The following is a 21,794-nucleotide window of genomic DNA, read 5'->3' as shown; positions in this document are numbered from 1 at the left end:
TAGTTCCCGCAGTGCCGCCAACCGCAAGTTTTTACCATTTCTTTGACAAAAGAAATATTTCTGTTTTCTTTACATAGCGTTTTGCTATCTCTTTCTAAATTTTTTTCCAAAAAATTCCACGAGAGAGAGAGATTATCAAGTTTGGTCCGGAAATCTCGGTTTTCGAGCTCGGTTCGCCGCGGAAGCCGCCTAAATAATCGTCGTCGGTCCGCTCTCGTGTGCTCCGGTCGTTTTGTGCGTGAAAATCCAGTCGAATTTGGAAAAGCGAGGCGAATCGGCGCGTCGCCGTCCGTTGAACTTGAACCGTCGATAGATTTTCTCTTTCTCTCGCGGGCTCTGAAAAATCTCAAGTTTATAAAAATAAATATGAAAGGCCTAATTACAGTACAGTCCGAGTCGGAGTCGGTTCAATTTTGACCCCGTTTTGGATCTGCGTTAGTTTTGGTGCCGTTAGCTAGGCGAAAAGCCGTTGCTCTGCAAATATTTGTGTGGTGGACGAAGCCGAGAGTTCCCAAGATTTTTTACGGAGGATTTTTTAAGACGTGCGGTATTGATTTGCCTTAAAGGCTTGGCCCGGCGATATACGGACTATACATGCTTTATAGGGGTCTTACGTGGTTTCTATTGGCTCACTGACTCATAAAAAACCAAGGGACACATTTTTTGTCGGAATTTTCCAAATGACTGAACATTTACATACGCGTCTCCAAATTTTCGAGAAAAACTACGGACTTTGCCTCTCGCGACGCACGAAAACGATCGCAGTGTGCCGTGCCAGTGTGCGTTAGTGCTCCAAAAACCAATTATGGTGTTCAAAACAAGTGAAAAACTGTGAGGTATTGATTATTTTTTAGTGTTTTGAAGGTCTCCGCTCGGTGACTCACTATTTTTTAATGATATTCGTCATCTCCCGACGCGAATAGGCAAAGAGGACCCATCAAGCCACCACAGCCCGACTACATAACCAAAATGCTGCCCCAACAGTATTGCCTGAGATGGAGGTACCACCACTCGAACCTGCAAACTATGTTCTCACAGCTCCTCGAAAGGGAGGCCTTCTGTGATGTTACTCTCGCCTGCGAGGGCAGGACCATCAAAGCACACAAAATCGTCCTGTCAGCCTGCAGCACCTACTTCGAAACCATCCTGTCCCAGTACGAAGAAAAAGACCCCATTCTAATCATGAAAGATGTTAAATATGTAGATATTAAGTGTTTGGTTGAGTTCATGTACAAAGGAGAGATCAACGTCGACCATGTAAGCACCCCTTCAATTTTTCATCATCTCATGAGAAATTCCACATGTTCTGCAAACCGAATCGATTTTTAACCAATTCAATCGCACGTCGATAACCCTAAATAAATCACCCGGTTTAAATCGCCGCCTCCCTCTATCATCCCTCCACCTGAAAAACATCAACCCTAACAACAAATTACGCAATTAAAGCGCTAATTGCACATGCACTTGAAACCCAAGCCAACCCCAAACCAGCCGTCCCAATCCAACCAAAATCGGCTCATTTAACATTTCTCGTGTTTTAAAACTCGTGGAACGCATGTGGATGTTTAAATAAATTAGGAAGCGCCACCTGTTGAGTGGCTACGTTATGGTAAATAAAGCTTTGGCGGGAATTTTGAACTCGCCCGCGTCCTCGTAAATCCTAAGATGTGACATGTTATTGATTCAGGCTACGTCATCGGCCCGAATCTATTATTATTCCTCGAGATTTATTTTTTATGATTGCGACCACTTTCTTCGCTACGGATGAACTTATTCTGGATCGACGACAGCTAAATTGCCTAATTAACTTCCGATAACTGTAAACGAAAATCAAAAAATCGCACAGAAAGTGATTTCAGTGGCATTGAGGCGCCAGAATTAGTATTAGGCTTGCTCATGGCCGCTTTTTCGAGCCTTCCATATTCGGAGCTTTTCCTGTTGACAGTCTTGACGCATTTTTTGCAGGACGTGACACCAAGCGCTTTTGATGTTTTATGAACTACTTTTCTTTCTTCATAAATGTTTAAGTAGATTTAAGTTCTCGAGGATTAATAATGCAGGGAATTATATCAGCCACTCGCTATAACAATGTGCCAGATCAAAGAGACACCATTAAGTGCCACTTGGACTATCGAGTGTCGTTTATTTTTTATTATTTTATTAACGCCAAGGCGATAAGAATCTTCGATCACGCATTCGTTAACTTTATCGCTTTATTTCGACAAAAATATTAGGAAAATTTTGGCCAGTAAACTTATCTTTTCGTTTTTATTTAACTCAAATAAGATAAAAAGCGACTTGTTTTGTAAATAATTTTGGCGAAAAGACGAAGCCTCTCGCCAAAATTGGGAAAACCGCTCCTAATCACAGCTTAATGAGGGACTTCGTGTTTATTGTAGTTTCAACTTTTTAGCCATGTTTACCGTTCTTTACGCAACACTTTTTGTTGATTCGTTTTTTGCAAAACCTGTTTTTGTGCGTAGAAGCGGATAGCGGTTTTCTAGAATTTCGAAATTGCGTGATCCGTTGGCACTTTTACATTGCAAATTTTATTTTATAAACGGAATGTGTCTTGTTTTATCAGGATTATTAAAATAACGCATGTCTCTCATTTCAGATAATTAACGAGCTAATATTTTCGTACTCTTTTATTTTGGCGCTTTGTATATTTCGTACATACAAGTCTGCAAGTTGACGACATCAAAGGAGCGGAAGCAAGACAAAACAAATGTCCGGATTGCTTTGATCGGCGAACTCGGTGAAGAGAAATGGCGTTTAATTAGTACGGCAAAAACGCCAATTACTGTCTCGATCGCCGTTAATTTAAACATTTTTTAAAAAATTTACAATTTTCCCACCGAGTAATGGTGTGCTGTTGCTCAATGCTCCGAAAATTGATCTTGAGCAACTCGACCACAACCATTCAACAAATGCAATAACAGATTACTTTAATTCCATTTTAGTTTGTTTATTGAGGTTTACTCCCCGGTTTATTGCATAGGTTTTGGATTTCTCAACAAAGTTCCGTAGTGAACACCGTGGAACACGGAATCGACTATTTGTAAATATTTGTAAACATTGAATTATTATTCTAGGTGCAAATATTTGAGAAAATTTAGACACAGCTTGTTTCTGCAATCCAATAAATCTCACAAGTCGACTCTAGACATATTGATTATTGTTAACCCAATCGTTTAAAATAGAAAGTGCACGTTCTAGAAATTTTGTTTAATAATGTATATGAAAATTGACATCGAATCATATTGATCGGGTCAAAACTGCCATGCATGTGTCGTATTTTTAGACTGTAAAGTTTCCTTTTTTTGGAATTTCGTAAACCTAATTGTTTTATTATTGATTTTGGCTGTCCGAGCGTGACCTTCAGGTTTTTCGACGTACCGTGACCCCTAGAGTACGAAAAAACAGGTCTCCCGTTTCTGTTTGAGTTTTTACCCGAAATCACTAAATTTTTGGAAAAAAACAACTGTAATTGTTATCGTTACTTACGTTATCGTAAGCGTGATAATCGTTGATCAAAATTTATCCGTTTACCCCCTCCCAAAAGTTGACGCTCCATTGTTCTGAAAATTTTATGACTTTGGAGCGTTTTTTTAATCAAGTCTGAACACAATTGTTTTTAAGATTCACTTTTTGCAGACAATAAGAAATTTTTTTGTACCCAAATGTGCTCGCTGCACTCGCATTCTATGTTCTTTTTTAATTAATTTAGTGTCGTAAAAACATTTACAAATGAACGGCCACCAAGGCTACTTAGGTTTTATTAAAATAATTATTAAGATCTTCTTGTGAAGGTAAATTGCTCTGAAAAAATCAACTACTAAAATGCGAGCAGAGCGAGCACGCTCAGGATGTTTCCGACATAATCTTTAAACTCACATTTTTAAGTAACGACTGAATTGTTCTTAATAATTTAGCTTCTCGGGGACACTAATCAATATTTTTTTAAATTACACCTGAACGTGCTCGCTGCGCTCGCATTTTAAACGTTTTTTTTTTTCGGCTATATTTTCATAGAAATGTGCAGGAAAGAGTCTCAGCGAAATTGTTCGAGTTGTATGTATTTTAAGAAGAAATCTCTAGAGTTAAAAAGAAACACCTGTAGAGTACGAGCGCAGCGAGCACGTTTAGATTTCTAGTCTCTCCAACTCTCCATCTGTAGGTTAACATTTTTAAACAATAAAAAATTGTCGAATTAATAATTTAGCTTCTCGGAGACACTGACAAATCATTGGCAAAATTATAAGTGACTTAATTATTTTTTGGGGAACCATAACAATTTCAAAGTTAAATTGTATAATATTAATTGAAATAACGAAAAATTGACAGATTGAGATATTGTTAGATCGAGAAATCGAAAATTCGAAAAGCCGAAAATTCGAATATTTTGAAATGGAAAAGTCAAAAAATGAAGAAATTTTTAAATTTAAAAAATCGAGAAATTGAAGACTCGAAAAATTGAAAAAATTCAAAACTTAAAAGCAAATAATAGAGTTATGGAAAAATTGAAAAAGGAGAAATTGAAATTTCGAAAAATTGAGCAATTGAGAAATCGATTTACCAAGAAATTGAAAATTCGATAATTTGGAGAGTCGGAAAATTAGAAATCCCAAAAATGAAGTACGGAAAAATATTTCATTAGTCGAAAAATTGTAAAATCGGGAAATTGGAGAATCGAAAAATAAAAAAAAATCCCAAAATCCAGAAATTGAAATATCGAAAAATTGACAGATTAAGATATCGATATTGGGAAATCGAAAATTCGACGAATTGTGAAATGAGAAAGTCAAAAAATCGAGAAATTGAAAATTTAAAAACATCGAGAAATTGAAGATTCGAAAAATTGAAAAATTTCAAAACTTAAAAGCAAACAAATTGAGGTAATGGAAAAATTGAAAAACCAAAAAATCGGGAAATCGAAAATTCGAAAATTAAAAATCGATTTATCAAGAAATTGAAAAATCGAGAAATGGAGAATTGAAAAATTACAGATTCCAAAAATGAAATATGGAAAAATTGTTGATCAATCGAAAAATTGTGAAATCAGGAAATTGAGATACCGAAAAACCGATAAATTGGGAATCGAGAAATTGAAAAATTAAGAAATCGAAAATTCTGAAACTAAAAGATGGAGAATTCGAAACATACAAACAAATTTAAAAACTAAAAACCTGAAAAATTGAAGAATTGAGATATTGAAAAACTGAGAAATTGAAATATCGAAAAATTGACAGATTGGGATATTGAAAGATTCAGAAATCGAAAAGCCGAAAAATCGAAAATTCGGAGAATTGTGAAATGGAAACATCAAGAAATCGAGAAATCGAAAATTTGAGAAATTGAAGAATCAAAAAATTGAAAAATTTCAAAACTTAGAAGCAAATAATTGAGTAATGGAAAAATTGAAAATCGAGAAATTGAAATATCGAAAAATTGAGATAAAAAAATCGGGAAATCGAAAATAAAAAAATCGATTGATCAAGAAATTGAAAAATCGAGAATTGGAAAATCGAAAAATTAGAGATCCCAAAAATGAAATATGGAAAAATTGTAAAATCAGGAAATTGAGATACCGAAAAACCGATAAATTGGGGAATCGAGAAATTGAAAAATTAAGAAATCGAAAATTCTGAAACTAAAAGATGGAGAATTCGAAACATACAAATTTAAAAAATAAAATCCTGAAAAATTGAAGAATTGAGATATTGAAAAATTGCCAGTTTGAGATATTGAAAGATCCAGAAATCGAAAATTCGAAAATCCGAAAAATCGAAAATTCGGAGAATTGTGAAATGAAAAAGTTGAGAAATGGAAAATTTGAAAAATCGAGAAATTGAAGAATCAAACAATTGAAAAATTTCAAAACTTAAAAGCAAATAATTGAGTAATGGAAAAATTGAAATATCGAAAAATTGAGCAGTGGCGAAATCGAAGATTTTAAAAGCCAAAAAATGGAAAATTTGAAGATAAAAAATCGATTTAAAAGAAATTGAAAAATCGAGAATTTGGAAAATGGAAAAATTAGAAATCCTAAAAATGAAATATGGCAAAATTGTTGATCAATCGAAAAATTGTAAAATGGGGAAATTGAGATACCGAAAAACCGAGAAATTGGAGAATTGAAAAATTGAAAAATTAAAAAATCGAAAATTCTGAAACTAGATCGAGAATTCGCAACATCAAACAACCGAAAAAGTAAGAATCTAAAAGGCGAAAAATTGATAAATTGAAAAGTCGAAACATCGAAAATTTAAAAACCAAAAACCTGAAAAATTGAATATTGAGATATCGAAAAATTGAGAAATAGAGAAGTCGAATGGAGAAATAGAAAAATCGACTATTTAGAAACGCCAAAAATTGATTCTAAATTGTCGATTTTTCAATTTCCCTATTCGACTTCTCGATTCTCAATATTTGGATTTCACAATTTAATTTTTCCATGACTCATTATTTGATTTAAAGTTTTGAGATTTTTGAAATTTTCGATTTCTCCATTTTTTGACTTGGCCATTTCACAATTCTTCAAATTTTCGATTTTTCGGCTTTTCGATTTCTCGATCTCTCAATATCTCAATCTGTCCATTTTTCGATTATTCAATTTCTCGATTTTGGTATTTTTCTATTTTTCGGTTCTCGAATTTTTCGATATATCAATTTTTTTTCGCTTTTTACATTCTTATGTTTCGAATTCTGAAACTAAAAAGTTTCAGAATTTTCGATTTTTTAATTTTTCGATTCTCCAATTTCTCGGTTTTTCGGTATCTCAATTTCCCGATTTTACAATTTTTCGGCTGATCAACAATTTTTCCATTCAATTTTGGGATTTCTAATTTTTCGATTCTCAAAATTCTCCATTTTTCAATTTATTTTAAATCGATTTTTTGTTTTCAAATTTTCGATTTCTCGATTTTTTTATCCCAATTTTTCGAATTTTCGATTTTTTGGCTTTTCAAATTTTCGATTTCTCCATTGCTAATTTTTCGATATTTCAATTTTCTCATTACTCAATTATTTGCTTTTAAGTTTTGAGATTTTTCAAATTTTCGAGTGTCCAATTTCCCGATTTTTAAAATTTTCAATTTCTCAATTTTTCGATATCCCAATTTTCAGGTTTTTGATTTTTTAAATTTTCAATGTTTCGACTTTTCAATTTTATCAATTTTTCGCTTTTTCGATTCTTACTTTTTCGATTGTTTGATGTTTCGAATTCTCCATCTTTTAGTATCAGAATTTTCGCTTTTTTTAATTATTCAATTTTTCGATTCTCCAATTTCTCGGTTTTTCGGTATCTCAATTTCCCGATTTTACTTTTTTTTTTTGGGGTTTCTAATTTTTCGATTCTCAAAATTCTCGATTTTTTAATTTCTTGTTAAATCGATTTTTTTATTTTCGACTTTTCGATTTCCCGATTTTTTTTATCTCAATTGTTCGATATTTCAATTTCTCGATTTTCAATTTTTGCATTACTCAATTATTCAACTTTTGGGATATTTCAAATTTTCGATTTTCGATTTTTCGACCTTCCCATTTCACAATTCTCGGAATTTTCGATCTGTCAATTTTTCGATATTTCAATTTCTCGATTTTGGGACTTATCAATTTTTCAGTTTGAGAAATCGAAAATTTAAAAGATCAGGGAATCGAAAAATTGAAAAATTCCAAAATCGAGAAATTGAAATATCGAAAAATTGACAGATTGAGAAATTGAGAGACCGAGAAATCGAAAAGCCAAAAAATCGAAAATTCGTAGAATTGTGAAATGGGAAAGTCAAAAAATTTTGAAATTGCAAATTAGAAAAATCGAGAAATTGAAGAATCGAAAGATTGAAAAACCTCAAAACTTAAAAGCAAATAATTGGGTAATGGAAAAATTGAATATCCAGAAATTAAAAGAAAAGATTTACAGTATCGGAAAATTGAAAAACTCAAAATTTAAAAAATGGGGAAATTGAAGAATCGAAAAATTGAAAAATCCCAAAATCGAGAAATTAAAATATCGAAACATTGACAGACTGAGAAATTGAGAGATCGAGAAATCGAAAATTCAGAAGCATAAAAATCGAAAATTCGAAGAATTGTGAAATGGGAAAGTCAAAAAATTGAGAAATCGCAAATTTGAAAAATCGGGAAATTGAAGAATGGAAAAATTGAAAAATCGACAATTTAGAAACGCCAAAAATTGAAAAATCCCAAAATCGAGGAATTGAAATATCGAAAAATTGACAAATTGAGATACTGAGAGATCGAGAAATCGAAAATTTGAAAGATCGAGAACTTGAAGAATCGAAAAATTGAAAAACTTAAAAGCAAATAATTGAGTAATGGAAAAATTGCAAATCGAGAAATTGAAATATGAAAAAATTGAAATAAAAAATCGGTAAATCGAAAACTCGAAAATAAAAAAATCGACTTATCAAGAAATTGAGAAATCGAAAATTGAGAAATTGAAAATTTGAAAAATTGGGATATTGGAGAATCGAAAAATAGAAAAATCCCAAAATCGAGAAATCGAAAATTCGAAAAGCCGAAAAATCGAGAAATTGAAGAATCGAAAAATTGAAAAATTACAAAACTTAAAAGCAAATAATTAATATATATAATAATGGAAAAATTCAGCAATGGAGAAATCGAAAATTTGAAAAATTGAGATAAAAAATTGGGAAATCGAAAATTCGAAAATAAAAAAATCGATTTATCAAGAAATTGAAGAATGGAGAATTTGGAAAAATTGTAAAATCGGGAAATTGAGATACCAAAAAACCGAGAAATTGTGATACCAAAAAAGAAATTGAAGAATCGAAAAATTCAAAAATCGAAAATTCTGTAACTAAAAGATCGAGAATTCGAAACACCAAACAATCGAAAAAGTAAGAATCTAAAAGGCGAAAAATTGACAAAGTGAAAAGTTAAAAGATTGGAAATTTAAAAAATTGGGAAATTGGAGACTTGAAAAATTGAAAAATCCCAAAATCGAGGAATTGAAATATCGAAAAATTGACAAATTGAGATATTGAGAGATCGAGAAATCGAAAATTTGAAAGATCGAGAACTTGAAGAATCGAAAAATTGAAAAACTTGAAAGCAAATAATTGAGTAATGGAAAAATTGCAAATCGAGAAATTGAAATATGGAAAAATTGAAATAAAAAAATCGGTAAATCGAAAACTCGAAAATAAAAAAATCGACTTATCAAAAAATCGAAAATTTAGAAACGCAGAAAATAAACGATAAATTAACGAACAGTAAATATTTGAAAAAAATGCAGGTTTTTATACCTAAAGTTCATCAAGTCTATACTTATAGGTATTTAATTGGTTCAATACCTTTACCCCAGTCTGTACATATAGTGTAATGTAATGTAACACTCCAGTTGTTAAAAAAACAAAAGTTAAGATTAAGAATATGATTATTTTTATGGACTTTAAATAATTAACTAATTGAATAATCTAAACTTTCTATTTTGCGAATTCTCGGACTTTATTCATAGTTATTTTTAATTGTTCCTCAGTCATAACACGTATGAAGCAATATACCTTTGGTTTTGAAATCATGATCGTTTTCGACTTAAGTTATTTGAAAAATAAACTAACATTTCCATTTTAATAATAATTTAGTAGGTCTAATAGTTATTCATATGGTTTAGGTTATCAGATTAAAAGTTAGCTACTCATTCTTTCCAAAAACTTTATGACGTCATGCGCCATCTCAAAATTTTGATGAGTAAATCTCCCTTGAAATTTCTAGTGCAACATTTCTGCATTTGCGGTTTGTGGTTTAACAACGTACTCACATTTTTTGGAATTTCTAAAAAATGAGTAAATTAAGCAATTGATTTTATTCATTAGACCGAAAACGATGTAACGATTTTCCCAAACACTAAAAATTCGATGACGTCGGTACACAATTTATTAGGAAAATAATTTGGCATTTTTTCGTCGTGCTAATTTTCTAAATTCCGTCAAGGATTTTTTATTGCACTCGGTGCAACTGCAAACTCGTTAATTAAATTCGTCGAATTTAAAATTCAAACACAAACATAAAAACAGTGTTTGCTAGTAGTAGTCAATGGTAATTTGTTTTTTTAACGATTTTGATTTCTGCCGTCAAAAAACGCATTTAAATAAGTAAAATCCACCTAAAATTGTGGACGATATTTTAGGAATTAACGAAAATACTCGAATTAGAGTAATCAATAGGTACTATTGGATTCATGGATTAAAAATTTATTATTGTTTGCTAAACACGAGGATCTGTTACATTTGTTTATCGTAAATTAATTCCTCTCGGGTAAGTGAAAAAATTTAACGAGGACGAACAAAAACATGGACCGTGTTTTATAAAATAGGGATTTTATACAAAATTCGTGGTTGGGTTTTTAGTCGTTTTGTGCAAATTGGTGCTATCTGGTGTGAGTTACAGATTTATATCGTGTAATTTTCGTCAATAGTAGTTGTTTCCGCTACATCACGCGAGTGTGATGTAACGCATAGCCCACGTGCTGCATACAAAATTTTATCTACGGCTACAAAACTTGTTCGGAATGTAAAAACCAATTAACATTATTAACTAAAGGAAAAACGCGCTGTAAATTTATAAAACGAAAATTCTTTCGCCGTTTTCTCGATAAAGTCTTTCGATGGGTGAAGTATTTGTAGAAGGAGCAATTTACAAAATCAACATAAAAGTTAAGCGTTTGATAAGAACTCCGATACGGCGATCGATCGCACACACGTGTATTTGCAAATCTAAAAATTAGAATCTAATCGATTTCGAGATCGCTCAATCAACGACCAGAACGAGCTAACCAAGCTTCAAACTTTTTAAAAATACCTAATTTAATTCAGTGTGTTCGGCGAGCAGCCGAGCGGAATTTCTTTTTCTCGTCGCATTCCGCATTCGAAAAACACCGTCGTCGGGAATAATTCGCCCATTTTTGTGCATTAGAAACCCCGAAAATCCAGTTTGCGGAATTTTTTCTTGGGCCGAGCCGAGTCCGGTAAATGGTTATTCTCGGAGCTCGTACATCACCCTAATTCGCTCGGCTTGAGCGAACAGGATGTTGCGGAGCTTCACGACTCGCAGGACTAATCCTGAAAAATTGCAACTACTGTAATAAAAGTTTCTCTATCATGGCAGGAAATTGAGAGCGATGATTTAAATTATTCGTGTGAAAAATTTTCATTTCCCGAGAAAGGAGGTTTAATATTGTAGAAATCAATTTTTTACGGTTTCCCACGACCTTCACCTTATTTTTTTTTTTTTAAATCGATGCTCGAGTGGCGAGGATCTGGTAGATCTAGATTCGGCGATAAAAATTTTGAATGCAGGGCACAAAGTTTAATTGTGTCCATGCCGTTTTAATGTGATTCCGCCAATTTATCTGGTTTAAAATTTAAGCGGCCCAATCTTATCTCGAGATGTTTTTGAGGAGTTCGACAGACGGAAAATTAATGGACTTTAATCCGCGTACGTGGGGGATTGGGCTGTATCTGATATCGAATAACTAATCTTATTTACATTTTTATTTATTTTTAATCCAGATTTTGGAAAGTTTTTCGGACTCGAAAAAGCAAGCAAGCAGCGTTTTAAAACCAGATAATTTTACTAAATATACCTTAAATACCCTGGAAACTAAACTTCGCAAACTCTCACACTATTGTTTCGTGTGTATTTTTTTAAAAAGCAGATAACGATAATTTAGCTGGAACGAAGCGCTAGTTCTTATCAAGTTTTACATTTTCCATTCTTTAATTCGTTTGAAAAAAATGCACGTGTGCTGTTCAATCGGTTTGAAAAAATTGATTAAAAATAATTGTGAGGAGGTCACAGTTTCAAGGCAAAACGGCAAAAATTGGTTTTAGTGTCGCCTGTTTTATCGTTTTGACAAATGGTCTGACGTGAAAAATTTATCAGTCGGTGCACGTGTTTTTTTTTTTAAATGAGGAGTTAAACGGTGTCAGAATTTTGCAAAAATATTATTGAATTGGAAAATCGAAAGGTCGAGTAATCGAGAAGTCGAATTAAATTTAAAAATTCGAAGATCGAGGAAGTGAAAAATCGAGAAATCTAGAAAGTAGTCAAAAAATCGAAACACTGAAAAATCGAAAATTTTACAGTTTTCTAAAAAATCAAAAAACTCCAAAAACAGAAAAAATCTAAAACTAAAATATCCAGAATTGGAAACATCGAAAAATCGAGGAAATTGACGAATCGAAAAGTCCAAAACTAAAAAATCGAAAAAATGAAAAGCCGAAAAAGTAAGAAATCGAGAAATCTAGAAATCGATTAATGAAGAAATTTAAAAATCGAAAAACCGAGAAATTGGAACATCAAAAGGTCGAGAAATCGAATTAAATAAAAAAAAAAACAAAAAATTTAAGAACTGAAAAATCGAACATTTAAAAATTCAAATAATTGAAAAATTGAGAAATCGAAAAGTCTGAAAAGTAAGAAATCGAGACATCTAGAAGTCGAAAAACCGAAGAAAAACCCAAAAGTCGAAAAATCAAGAAATCGATTAATTGAGACATTGAAAAATCGAAAAACCTAGAAATCGAAATACCCCAAAGTCGAAAAATTGAAAATTCAAAAATTTTAAAAATCGAAAAACTGAAAATTCTGAAACTAAAAGATCGAAAACTCGAAACGTCAAAAAATCAAAAAAGTAGAATCTGAAAAATTGAAGAATCGAGAAATCGAAAAATTGAGAAATAGAGAAGTCGAAGTATCAAAAATCAATAAATGGAGAAATCGAAAAATCCAAAATTTAGAAACGCCAAAAATTGAAGAATGGAAGTGTCGGAAAATTGAGAAATCGAAAATTTGAAAAATTGAGCAATTGAAAAATCGAAAATTCGAAAAATTGAGAAAAAATCAAGACATTGAAAAATCGATAATTTAGAAACCCCAAAAATATCAAAATTAGCGAAAAAATTGAGAAATTGAAAATTCGAAAATTCGGAAAATTGATACCAAAAGTTGTGTAACCGAAAATTCGAAAAATAAAAATTGGTTTTATCGATAAATTAAAATGTCCAAAAATTGAGAAGTAGAAAAATAAAAAAATGTAGAAACGCAAAATTTCAAAATTGAGAAATTGAATGAAAAAATTCGAAAATCCCAAAACTGAAATAATCGAAAAATTGAGAAATCGAGAAATCGAAAAGTCGAAAATTTGAGGAATGAAAAAGTCAAAAAATTGAAATATCGAAAAGTTGAGCAGTTGAGAAATCGAAAATTCGAAAAAAATCGAAAAATCGAAGAATCGAAAATTTAGAAACGCCAAAAAATTAAAATATCGGAAAATTGAGATATTGAAACACAAAATGATCGAGAAAACAAAAATATTTGAAAAATCGGGGATTGAAAAATTGGCAAATTTAGGAATCTTAAAGCTGAAATATGAAAAATTAAATAATTGAACAATTGAAATTCGAAAAATTGAGAAATTGGAAAGTGAAAAAAAACGAGAAATTGAGAAATTGAAAATTCCAAAAACCGAAAATTCGAAAAATTGCTACAAAAAAATCTGGAAAAATAAAAAATTCGTTTATCGAGAAATTGAAAAATAGAAAATTTAAAACCGCCTAAAATTTAAAAATCGAAAAATTGAGAAAATGGAAAATCAGAAAATCGAGAAATCAAAAATTGAAAAATCGAGAAATTGAGGAATCGAAAAATTGAGCAATTGAGAAGTCCAGAATTCGAAAATTCGAAAAATTGAGATAAAAAAATCCAGAAATTAAGAAATCGAAAATATTTGAAAAATCGACAAGTCAGAGAATCGGAAAATTGAAAAATTTAATTAGCGAAAAATTGAGAAATTGAAAATTCGAAAATTCGTTAAATTGATACCAAAAAATCAGGTAACTCAAATTTGAAAACTCAAAAATTCGTTTTATCGAGAAATTGAAATATCCAAAAATTGAGAAGTCGAAAAATTAAAAATCGAAAAAACCAAAATTTCAAAAATTGAGGAATTGAAGAATGAAAAAATTGGAAAATTGCAAAACTAAAATCAAAAAATTTAAATATCGAAAGCAGTTGAGAAATCGAAAATACGAAACGCCGAATAATTCGAAAAATTGAGATTAAAAATGGAGAAATTGAAAAATCGAAAATTTAGAAACGCCAAAAAATTGAAATATCGGAAAATTGAGATATCAAAAAACAAAATGGCTGAGAAATCAAAAATATTTGAAAATTCGAGAAATTGGAGAATCAGAAAATTGAAAAATTGGCAAATTTAGGAATCCCAACGCTGAAATATGAAAAATTAAATAATCGAACAATTAAAAATCGAAAAATTGAGAGATACGTAGAAAGCGAAAGTCCGAAAAATTGAGAAATTGTAAAGTGAAAAAAATGTGAAATTGAGAATTTGAAAATTCCAAAAAACCGAAAATTCGAAAAATTGATATAAAAAAATCGGGAAACCGAAAATTCAAAAAATCAAAAATTCGTTTATCGAGAAATTGAAAAATAGAAAATTTAAAACTGCCAAAAATTGAAAAATCGAAAAATTGAGAGATCGAGAAATCGAAAACTCGAAAAATTGAGAAATGGGAAAGTCAAAAAATTGAAAAATGTAAAATCGAGAAATTGGAGAATCGGAAGATCGAAAAATTGAGAAGTAGAAAATTCGGAAAATTGATACCAAAAAATCGGGTAACCGAAAATTCGAAAATTCAAAAATTCGTTTTATCGAGAAATTGAAATATCCAAAAATTGAGAAGTCGAAAAATAAAAAATCTAAAAAACCGAAATTTCAAAAATTGAGGAATTGAAGAGTGAATAAATTGTAAAATCCCAAAACTGAAATTGAAAAATTGGTAGATTGAGAAATCGAAAATTCGAAAAATGGAGAAATGGGAAAGTCAAAAAATTGAAATATCGAAAAGTTGAGCAGTTGAGATATCGAAACACAAAATGGTTGAAAAATCAAAAATATTTGAAAAATTGGCAAATTTAGGAATCCCAAAGCTGAAATATGAAAAATTAAAAAATTGAAAATCGAGCATTGATACAGAAGTCGAAAATTTGGAAAATTGAGAAATTATAAAGCGAAAAAACGAGAAATTGAGAAATTGAAAATTCCAAAAACCGAAAATTCAGAAAATTGATACAAAAAAATCGGAAAAAGTCAAAAATTCGTTTCTGGAGAAATTGAAAAATAGAAAATTTAAAACCGCTAAAAATTGATTAATCGAAAAATTGAGAAATTGGAAATTGAAAAATCGAAAAATTGAGCAATTGAGAAGTCAAAAAGCCGAAACTTCGAAAAATTGAGATAAAAAAACAGAAATTGAAAAATTGAAAATTTGAAAAATCGAGAAATTGGAGAATCGGAAAATTGAAAAATCGACAAATTGAGTTGGGATTCCTTCCTCAATTTGTCGATTTTTCAAAATATCGAGTTGAATTAGCGAAAAATTGAGAAATTGGGATAAAAAAATCCAGAAATTGAAAAATCGAAAATTTAAAAACGCCAAAAAATTGAAATATCGGAAAATTGAGATATCGAAAAACAAAATGATTAAAAAATCAAAAATATTTGTTTGAAAATTCGGAAAATTGATACCAAAAATTCGGTTAACCGAAAATTGGAATATCCAAAAATTGAGAGTCGAAAATTGAAAAATCGAGAAAACCAAAATTTCAAAATTGAGGAATTGAATTGAAAAAAATTGAAATTTCGAAAAGTTGAGCAGTTGAGAAATCGAAAATACGAAAAGCCGAAAAATTAAAAAAATTGAGATAAAAAAATCGAAAATTTAGAAACGCCAAAAATTGAAATATCGGAAAATTGAGATATCGAAAATATTTAAAAATCGGGGATTGAAAAATTCACAAATTTAGGAATCCCAAAGCTGAAATATGAAAAATTAAAAAATTGAACAATTGAAAATCGAGCATCGATACAAAAATCGAAAATTCGAAAAATTGAGAAATTATAGAGTGAAAAAAACGAGAAATTGAGAAATTGAAAATTCCAAAAACCGAAAATTCGGAAAATTGGTTAAAAAAAAATCGGAAAAAATAAAAAATTCGTTTATGGAGAAATTGAAAAATAGAAAATTTAAAACCGCTAAAATTGAAAAATCGAAAAATTGAGCAATTGAGAAGTCGAAAATTCGAAAAGCCGAAATTCGAAAAATTGAGGTAAAAAAAATCCAGAAATTGAAAAATCGAGTTGAATTAGCGACAAATTGAGAAATTGAGATAAAAAAAATCCAGAAATTGAAAAATCGAAAATTTAGAAACGCCAAAAAATTGAAATATCGGAAAATTGACATATCGAAAAACAAAATGATTGAGAAATCAGAAATATTTGTTTGAAAACTCGGAAAAGTGATACCAAAAATTCGGTTAACCGAAAATTCAAAAAATCAAAAATTAGTTTGATCGAGAAATTGAAATGTCCAAAAATTGAGAATCGAAAATTAAAAAATCGAGAAAACCAAAATTTCAAAATTGAGGAATTTAATTGAAAAAATTTGAAAATCCCAAAACTGAAATGGAGAAATTGAGAGATCGAGCAATCGAAAAGTCGAAAATTCGAAAAATTGAGAAATTGGAAAATAAAAAAAAATCGAGAATTTGAAAAATCGAAAATTTAGGAACACCAAAAAATTGAAACATCAGAAAATTGAGAAATCGAAAAACAAAATGATTGAGAAATGAAAAATATTTGAAAAATTGGCAAATTTCGGAACCACACAGCTGAAATATGAAAAATTAAATAATCAACAATTGAAAATCGAGAAATTCGAAAAATTGAAAATTCTAAAAACCGAAAATCCGAAAAATTGAAATATCCGAAAATTGAGAAGTCGAAAAATAAAAAATCCCCAAATTGAAATCGAAAAATTGAGACATCGTGATATCGAAAAATTGAGAAATGGGAAAGTCAAAAAATCGAAAAATCGAGAAATTGAGGAATCAAAAAATTGAAAAATCCCAAACTTGACATATCAAATATATAATTCAATAATGGAAAAATTGAAAATCCAGAAATTGAAATATCGAAAAATTGAGCAATTGAGAAATCGAAAATTCGAGAAATTGAGATGAAAAAATTGAAAAATCGGACATTGAGATATCGAAAAATAAATATTGAGAAAACGAAAATATTTGAGAAATCCACAAATTGAGGATTTTCAAAACTGAAATATGAAAAATTGAATAATTGAACAATTAAAAATCGGAAAATTCAGAGAGAGAAATAGCAAATTAAAAAAATTGGGAAATCGAAAATTCGAAATATCGAGAAATTGAATTAGCGAAAAATTGAGAAATCGAAAAGACGAAAATTCGAAAAATTGAGAAATGGTAAGCCGAAAAATTCGAAAAATTGAGATAAAAAAATCGAGAAATTGAAAAGTCCAAAATTTAGAAACGCCAAAAATTGAAAAATCGAAAAATTGGAGAATCAGAAAATTGAAAAATCAGGGATTGAAAAATTGGCAAATTTAGGAATCCCAAAGCTGAAATATGAAGATTGAGTAATCGAACATTTGAAAATCGAGCAATTGAGAAATTCTAAATTCAAAAAACCGAAAATTCGAAAAATCGATATAAAAAAATCGACAAACCGAAAAATCAAAAATTCGTTTAATCGAGAAATTGAAAATTAAAAAATTTAAAACCGCCAAAAATTGAAATATGCGAAAATTGAGAAATCGAAAAATTATTAAAAAAAATACTTTTTAACGATTTACCATGCTTCCGATAGCCTTAAAACATTTACAACATCCACAGCATTCTATTTTACAATTTCAAAGTTAAATTATAAAGTCTTATTCAATTTTTTTCAAAATCTATACGCCTAAAATAAAAACTCAACAGGAATTCATAAACCACAAGTCAAGGCGTACGTTACTTTATAAAATTCGGAAAAGATGCTAATAAAAATGGACACAGATGTGGACAGACAGACGGAAACGGGAGACCTATTTTTTCGTGCTCTAGGGGTCATGAAACGTCGAGAAAACATTACAATACATCTTGGGCTTACGCTCGGGGAGTAAAAATTTGAGAAATGTAGAGGGTGTTTCAGAAACCATTCGTAAATTATCGCATTTTTTAATTTTACTTTGCGATACTCCTAGAATATGAAAAAATAGGTCCCTGATTGCCGTCTGTCGTTTGTGGCCAGTAAAACGGTAACTAAATTTTTCGGTTCATCCCCGTCAAGAATGTAATGACGTCATATTCAAATATTGCAAAATAAACCTGTAAATCTTTACGCCCTGTGCTTTTAAGTTTAACAAAAAAATCAATTTTGCACAACTACGATATATATGCACCTATTCCAAAAATTTAATTACGTCATCTTAATTTCAAACTACGTCTAAATATTTTTTTTTCCTAAAATTTCTGTTTCCGAAATTGTTTATAAGTTCGCGTTTTGTAATGTTCTTTATTTTATGTGAAATTAGTTTAAACAAAAAACTGACGTCGGTGGGTTTTTTCCTAAAGGTTTCGTAAATATTAAATGTTACAAGCTAACGAGTCTACAAAAAAACAACAACAAAAAGCAACAACTGCTAATAAACAGCGTTCCATTGTTTTGAATTTGTAGATGGCGTAAGTTTTTGTTAAAATAATACAAAAGCCGAGTTTTTTTAGCACAAAAAAGTTATTAATTACCTAAGGTCATTTTTGTTATAATAAATGAACAATGAATATTTTTTTGTAAATGTTTCATAATTACGAAACGAAAAGAAATATCTTTTTAAATACGCTTTTGAACTTGAAACGGGATTTTATTTATTGGGAAAACTTCAGCTTGTTCATTAGAGGAAATTTTATTCAGAGAAAACATTTTCGACCAATTATAGTTGGCTGAGTCGGTTGTAAAGGTGGTATTACTGCACACCTGACAAATCTGTCACCTGTCATTGTCAATTGGAGGTTATGCAGTGGTGCCACCCGAAGTTTAACACAATTAAAATATTTAAAAATCGTCGGCTTTTTCAGTGTCACCTAGCCACATTACTGAAGACTGCCGAAGAACTGAAAATCAAAGGCCTGGCCGAAGTTTCCTGGCGAGACGAAGACCAACAAAATGTCGATAGCAACAACATCAACGGAGTACAAACAGCATTACCCCAAGTATCAACAGTCATGGACAATCCAAAAATCGAAGCCCCCTCGAACAAAAGAAAAAGGGGCAGACCCCCTATAGACGACTACGAGCAGGCTTTCACAGCACCAAAGATCATGAACGTAACGGGGAATGCCGACGAAACGTATTCCAACGATGCGATGTCGACCAGTGATCACGACCTCTCCATTTGGGAGGAGGAACCATCGGCGAACGAGGCAGGAGACACGACGGAACCAGATGAACCATTACTCAGGGTTAAAAAAGAGGCTTCGGTGAGTATTTGACCAAACTCGAAACGTGTAGCCGTTTTTTAATCGATCATGAGATGTACTTTCTTCCAGATTTAAATTTAAATGTTTCGGTTTCGATATTGTTACATGGCCAACTTCATCGATATGTGCTCCATGCGCATGCTAAAAACACAAAATTTGTTCCATATTTTGCGACTTGCGTTGCTCATACAAATTAAAATACAAATTTGTATGTAGATTTGTGACGAACGACTAATGTTCTTTGGTTAAAGTCCAATCAAACGTGCTCGTAAGTTTATTGTGATTGACGTATCACGTCAAAATAATAGACGCAGTCGATTGTTTATTCAGCTGAGTTCCGCCTATAGTGCCTGCGAGTATAACCGAACAGTTGCGAGTACTTTCGTCAGCAAATGAGAGCTAAGTTAACAATGTTCGTTTATTAATAGGAATACAAATATGATACAACAGTTTAGTGATTAATTAAATCAAATGTTGGTTCTTGGTAGTTTTTTTGAGTCATAAAAACCGCATGCACTTTTATTTAAAAAAATAAATTAAAAAGTGTAGGTCGCATAATACGTGGTATTGTAAAAAATTATCTGTTACCCATATATTATCGATTTTTATTGGAATTTGGTATTAACACGAGCTGGTTATTATCCCCACCACACCGCTGCCATGTCCTTGGATTTACCTAGTTGGTGTTTGTTGCATAACGTTTGTTACACATTTTTTAAATTTATCAAAATATTTCATGATTTAGTAATATTCATGAATTATTTTTTTGTGGCGCCATCTATATTATACGGGGATAAAATGACCTCGAATTGTCAATTTTATTACTTGGTAATTATTTTTACACTGATCTAATTAAGTCTTCAACATATTTAACACAGACTTGGCACTAGCCTGTAGGAATTCAGGAAATTTGTTACTTTTTTTTTATTTAATTTATGTTTTAATTTAACTTCGCTAATGATTTCGGTTGCGCAATGTTTTGATTTCGGCACCAAAGCGACTTGGAATTGTCACACTAATGGAGAAGAATCACGCCAAAAACTGACTGTTATTGAAAATGATATTTAAAAACAAAATAGTGTTAGGTTAAAAAACATTTTCTCATTTTAGTGCAGATTATTGAAATAAAATTAATAAATAATTGCAATATTATGACATCGACTAATTATCTGCCTAAATTTGCATGTTGCATAATAAGGAATAAGGTAATCAGTATTCTAAAATTAAAATAATATTTGGCGATTTGTTTTGAAAAGGTTTCTGGTGTATTGATTTTGAACAAATTTTTAAGAATTTCAGGACCCTTGGTGTTTTGTTTTTGAAAAAGTTTTAAATAGTCTCAGGGGCTCCTAGTGTTTAGATTTTGATTAGTTTGTTTTTAAAAAAGATTTTTGTTTTTGAGAATGTTTGAAAAAAAATCTGTTTTGATCTTGGAAAAGTTTTAAAGAGTCTCAGAAGCTCCTAGTATTTCGATTTTAAAAATGTTTGAAAGAATCTCAGGGGCTCCCAATGATTTGTTTTTAAAACAGTTTGAAACATTCTCAGGGCCCCTTGATTTTTTGTTTTTGAAAATGTTTGAAAAAATCTCTGTTTTAATCTTGAAAAAGTTTAAAAGAATCTCAGGGGCCCTTCATTTTTTGGTTTTGAAAAAGTTTGAAAAAAATCTCTGTTTTGATCGTGGAAAAATTTGAGTTTGAAATAATCTCAAAAACTTCTGGTTTGATTTTGAAAAATTATTAAGAATCTCAGGGGCTTCTACAGTTTTAGTTTTGAAAAAGTGTTAAAGGAATCTTAGAGGCCCCTAATGGTTTATTTAAAAAAAAAATTGAAACAATCTCAGCCCCCCTGATTTTTTGTTTTTGAAAATGTTTGAAAAAAATTTGTTTTAATCTTGAAAAAATTTGAGTTTGAAATAATCTCAGAAACTTCTGGTTTGATTTTGAAAAAGTTTTTAAGAATCTCAGGGGCTTCCAGTGTTCTGATTTTGAAAAATTATTAAGAATCTCAGGGGCTTCTACAGTTTTGATTTTGAAGAAGTATTAAAAGAATCTCAGGGGCCCCTAATGGTTTATTAAAAAAAAAATTGAAACAATCTCAGCCCCTTCTGATTTTTTGTTTTTGAAAATGTTTGAAAAAAATTTCTGTTTTGATCTTGAAAAAGTTTGAGTTTGAAATAATCTCAAAAACTTCTGGTTTGATTTTGAAAAGTTTTTAAGAATCTCAGGGCCTTCCAGTGTTCTGATTTTGAAAAACTATTAAGAACCTCAGGGGCTTCTACAGTTTTGATTTTGAAAAAGTGTTAAAGGAATCTCAGGGGCCCCTAATGGTTTATTAAAAAAAAAATTGAAACAATATCAGCCCCTCTGATTTTTTGTTTTTGAAAATGTTTGAAA

General features: G+C 30.7%; 1 protein-coding gene across 1 annotated transcript in view; it reads left to right on the top strand.

Annotated features, from left to right (window-relative positions):
- Positions 1–138: 138 nt before the first annotated feature.
- Positions 139–21,794, top strand: part of LOC135128655 (uncharacterized) — a 53,823-nt gene continuing 32,167 nt past the window's right edge. Inside the window, exons 1-3 of the mRNA XM_064055628.1 lie at positions 139–836; positions 924–1,257; positions 19,000–19,401. Of these exons, the coding sequence (XP_063911698.1) occupies positions 970–1,257; positions 19,000–19,401 (690 nt within the window). The 5' untranslated portion in view covers positions 139–836; positions 924–969. The remainder of the gene's footprint in view (positions 837–923; positions 1,258–18,999; positions 19,402–21,794) is intronic.

The sequence above is a fragment of the Zophobas morio genome, unplaced genomic scaffold (assembly GCF_036711695.1).
Source record: "Zophobas morio isolate AGI-343-1 ecotype UQ-CSIRO unplaced genomic scaffold, CSIRO_AGI_Zmor_V1 ptg000014l, whole genome shotgun sequence".
Taxonomy (NCBI): Eukaryota; Metazoa; Arthropoda; class Insecta; order Coleoptera; family Tenebrionidae; genus Zophobas; species Zophobas morio.
Note: the sequence above shows the minus strand (reverse complement) of the source record. Positions and strands in the feature narration are given on the sequence as shown.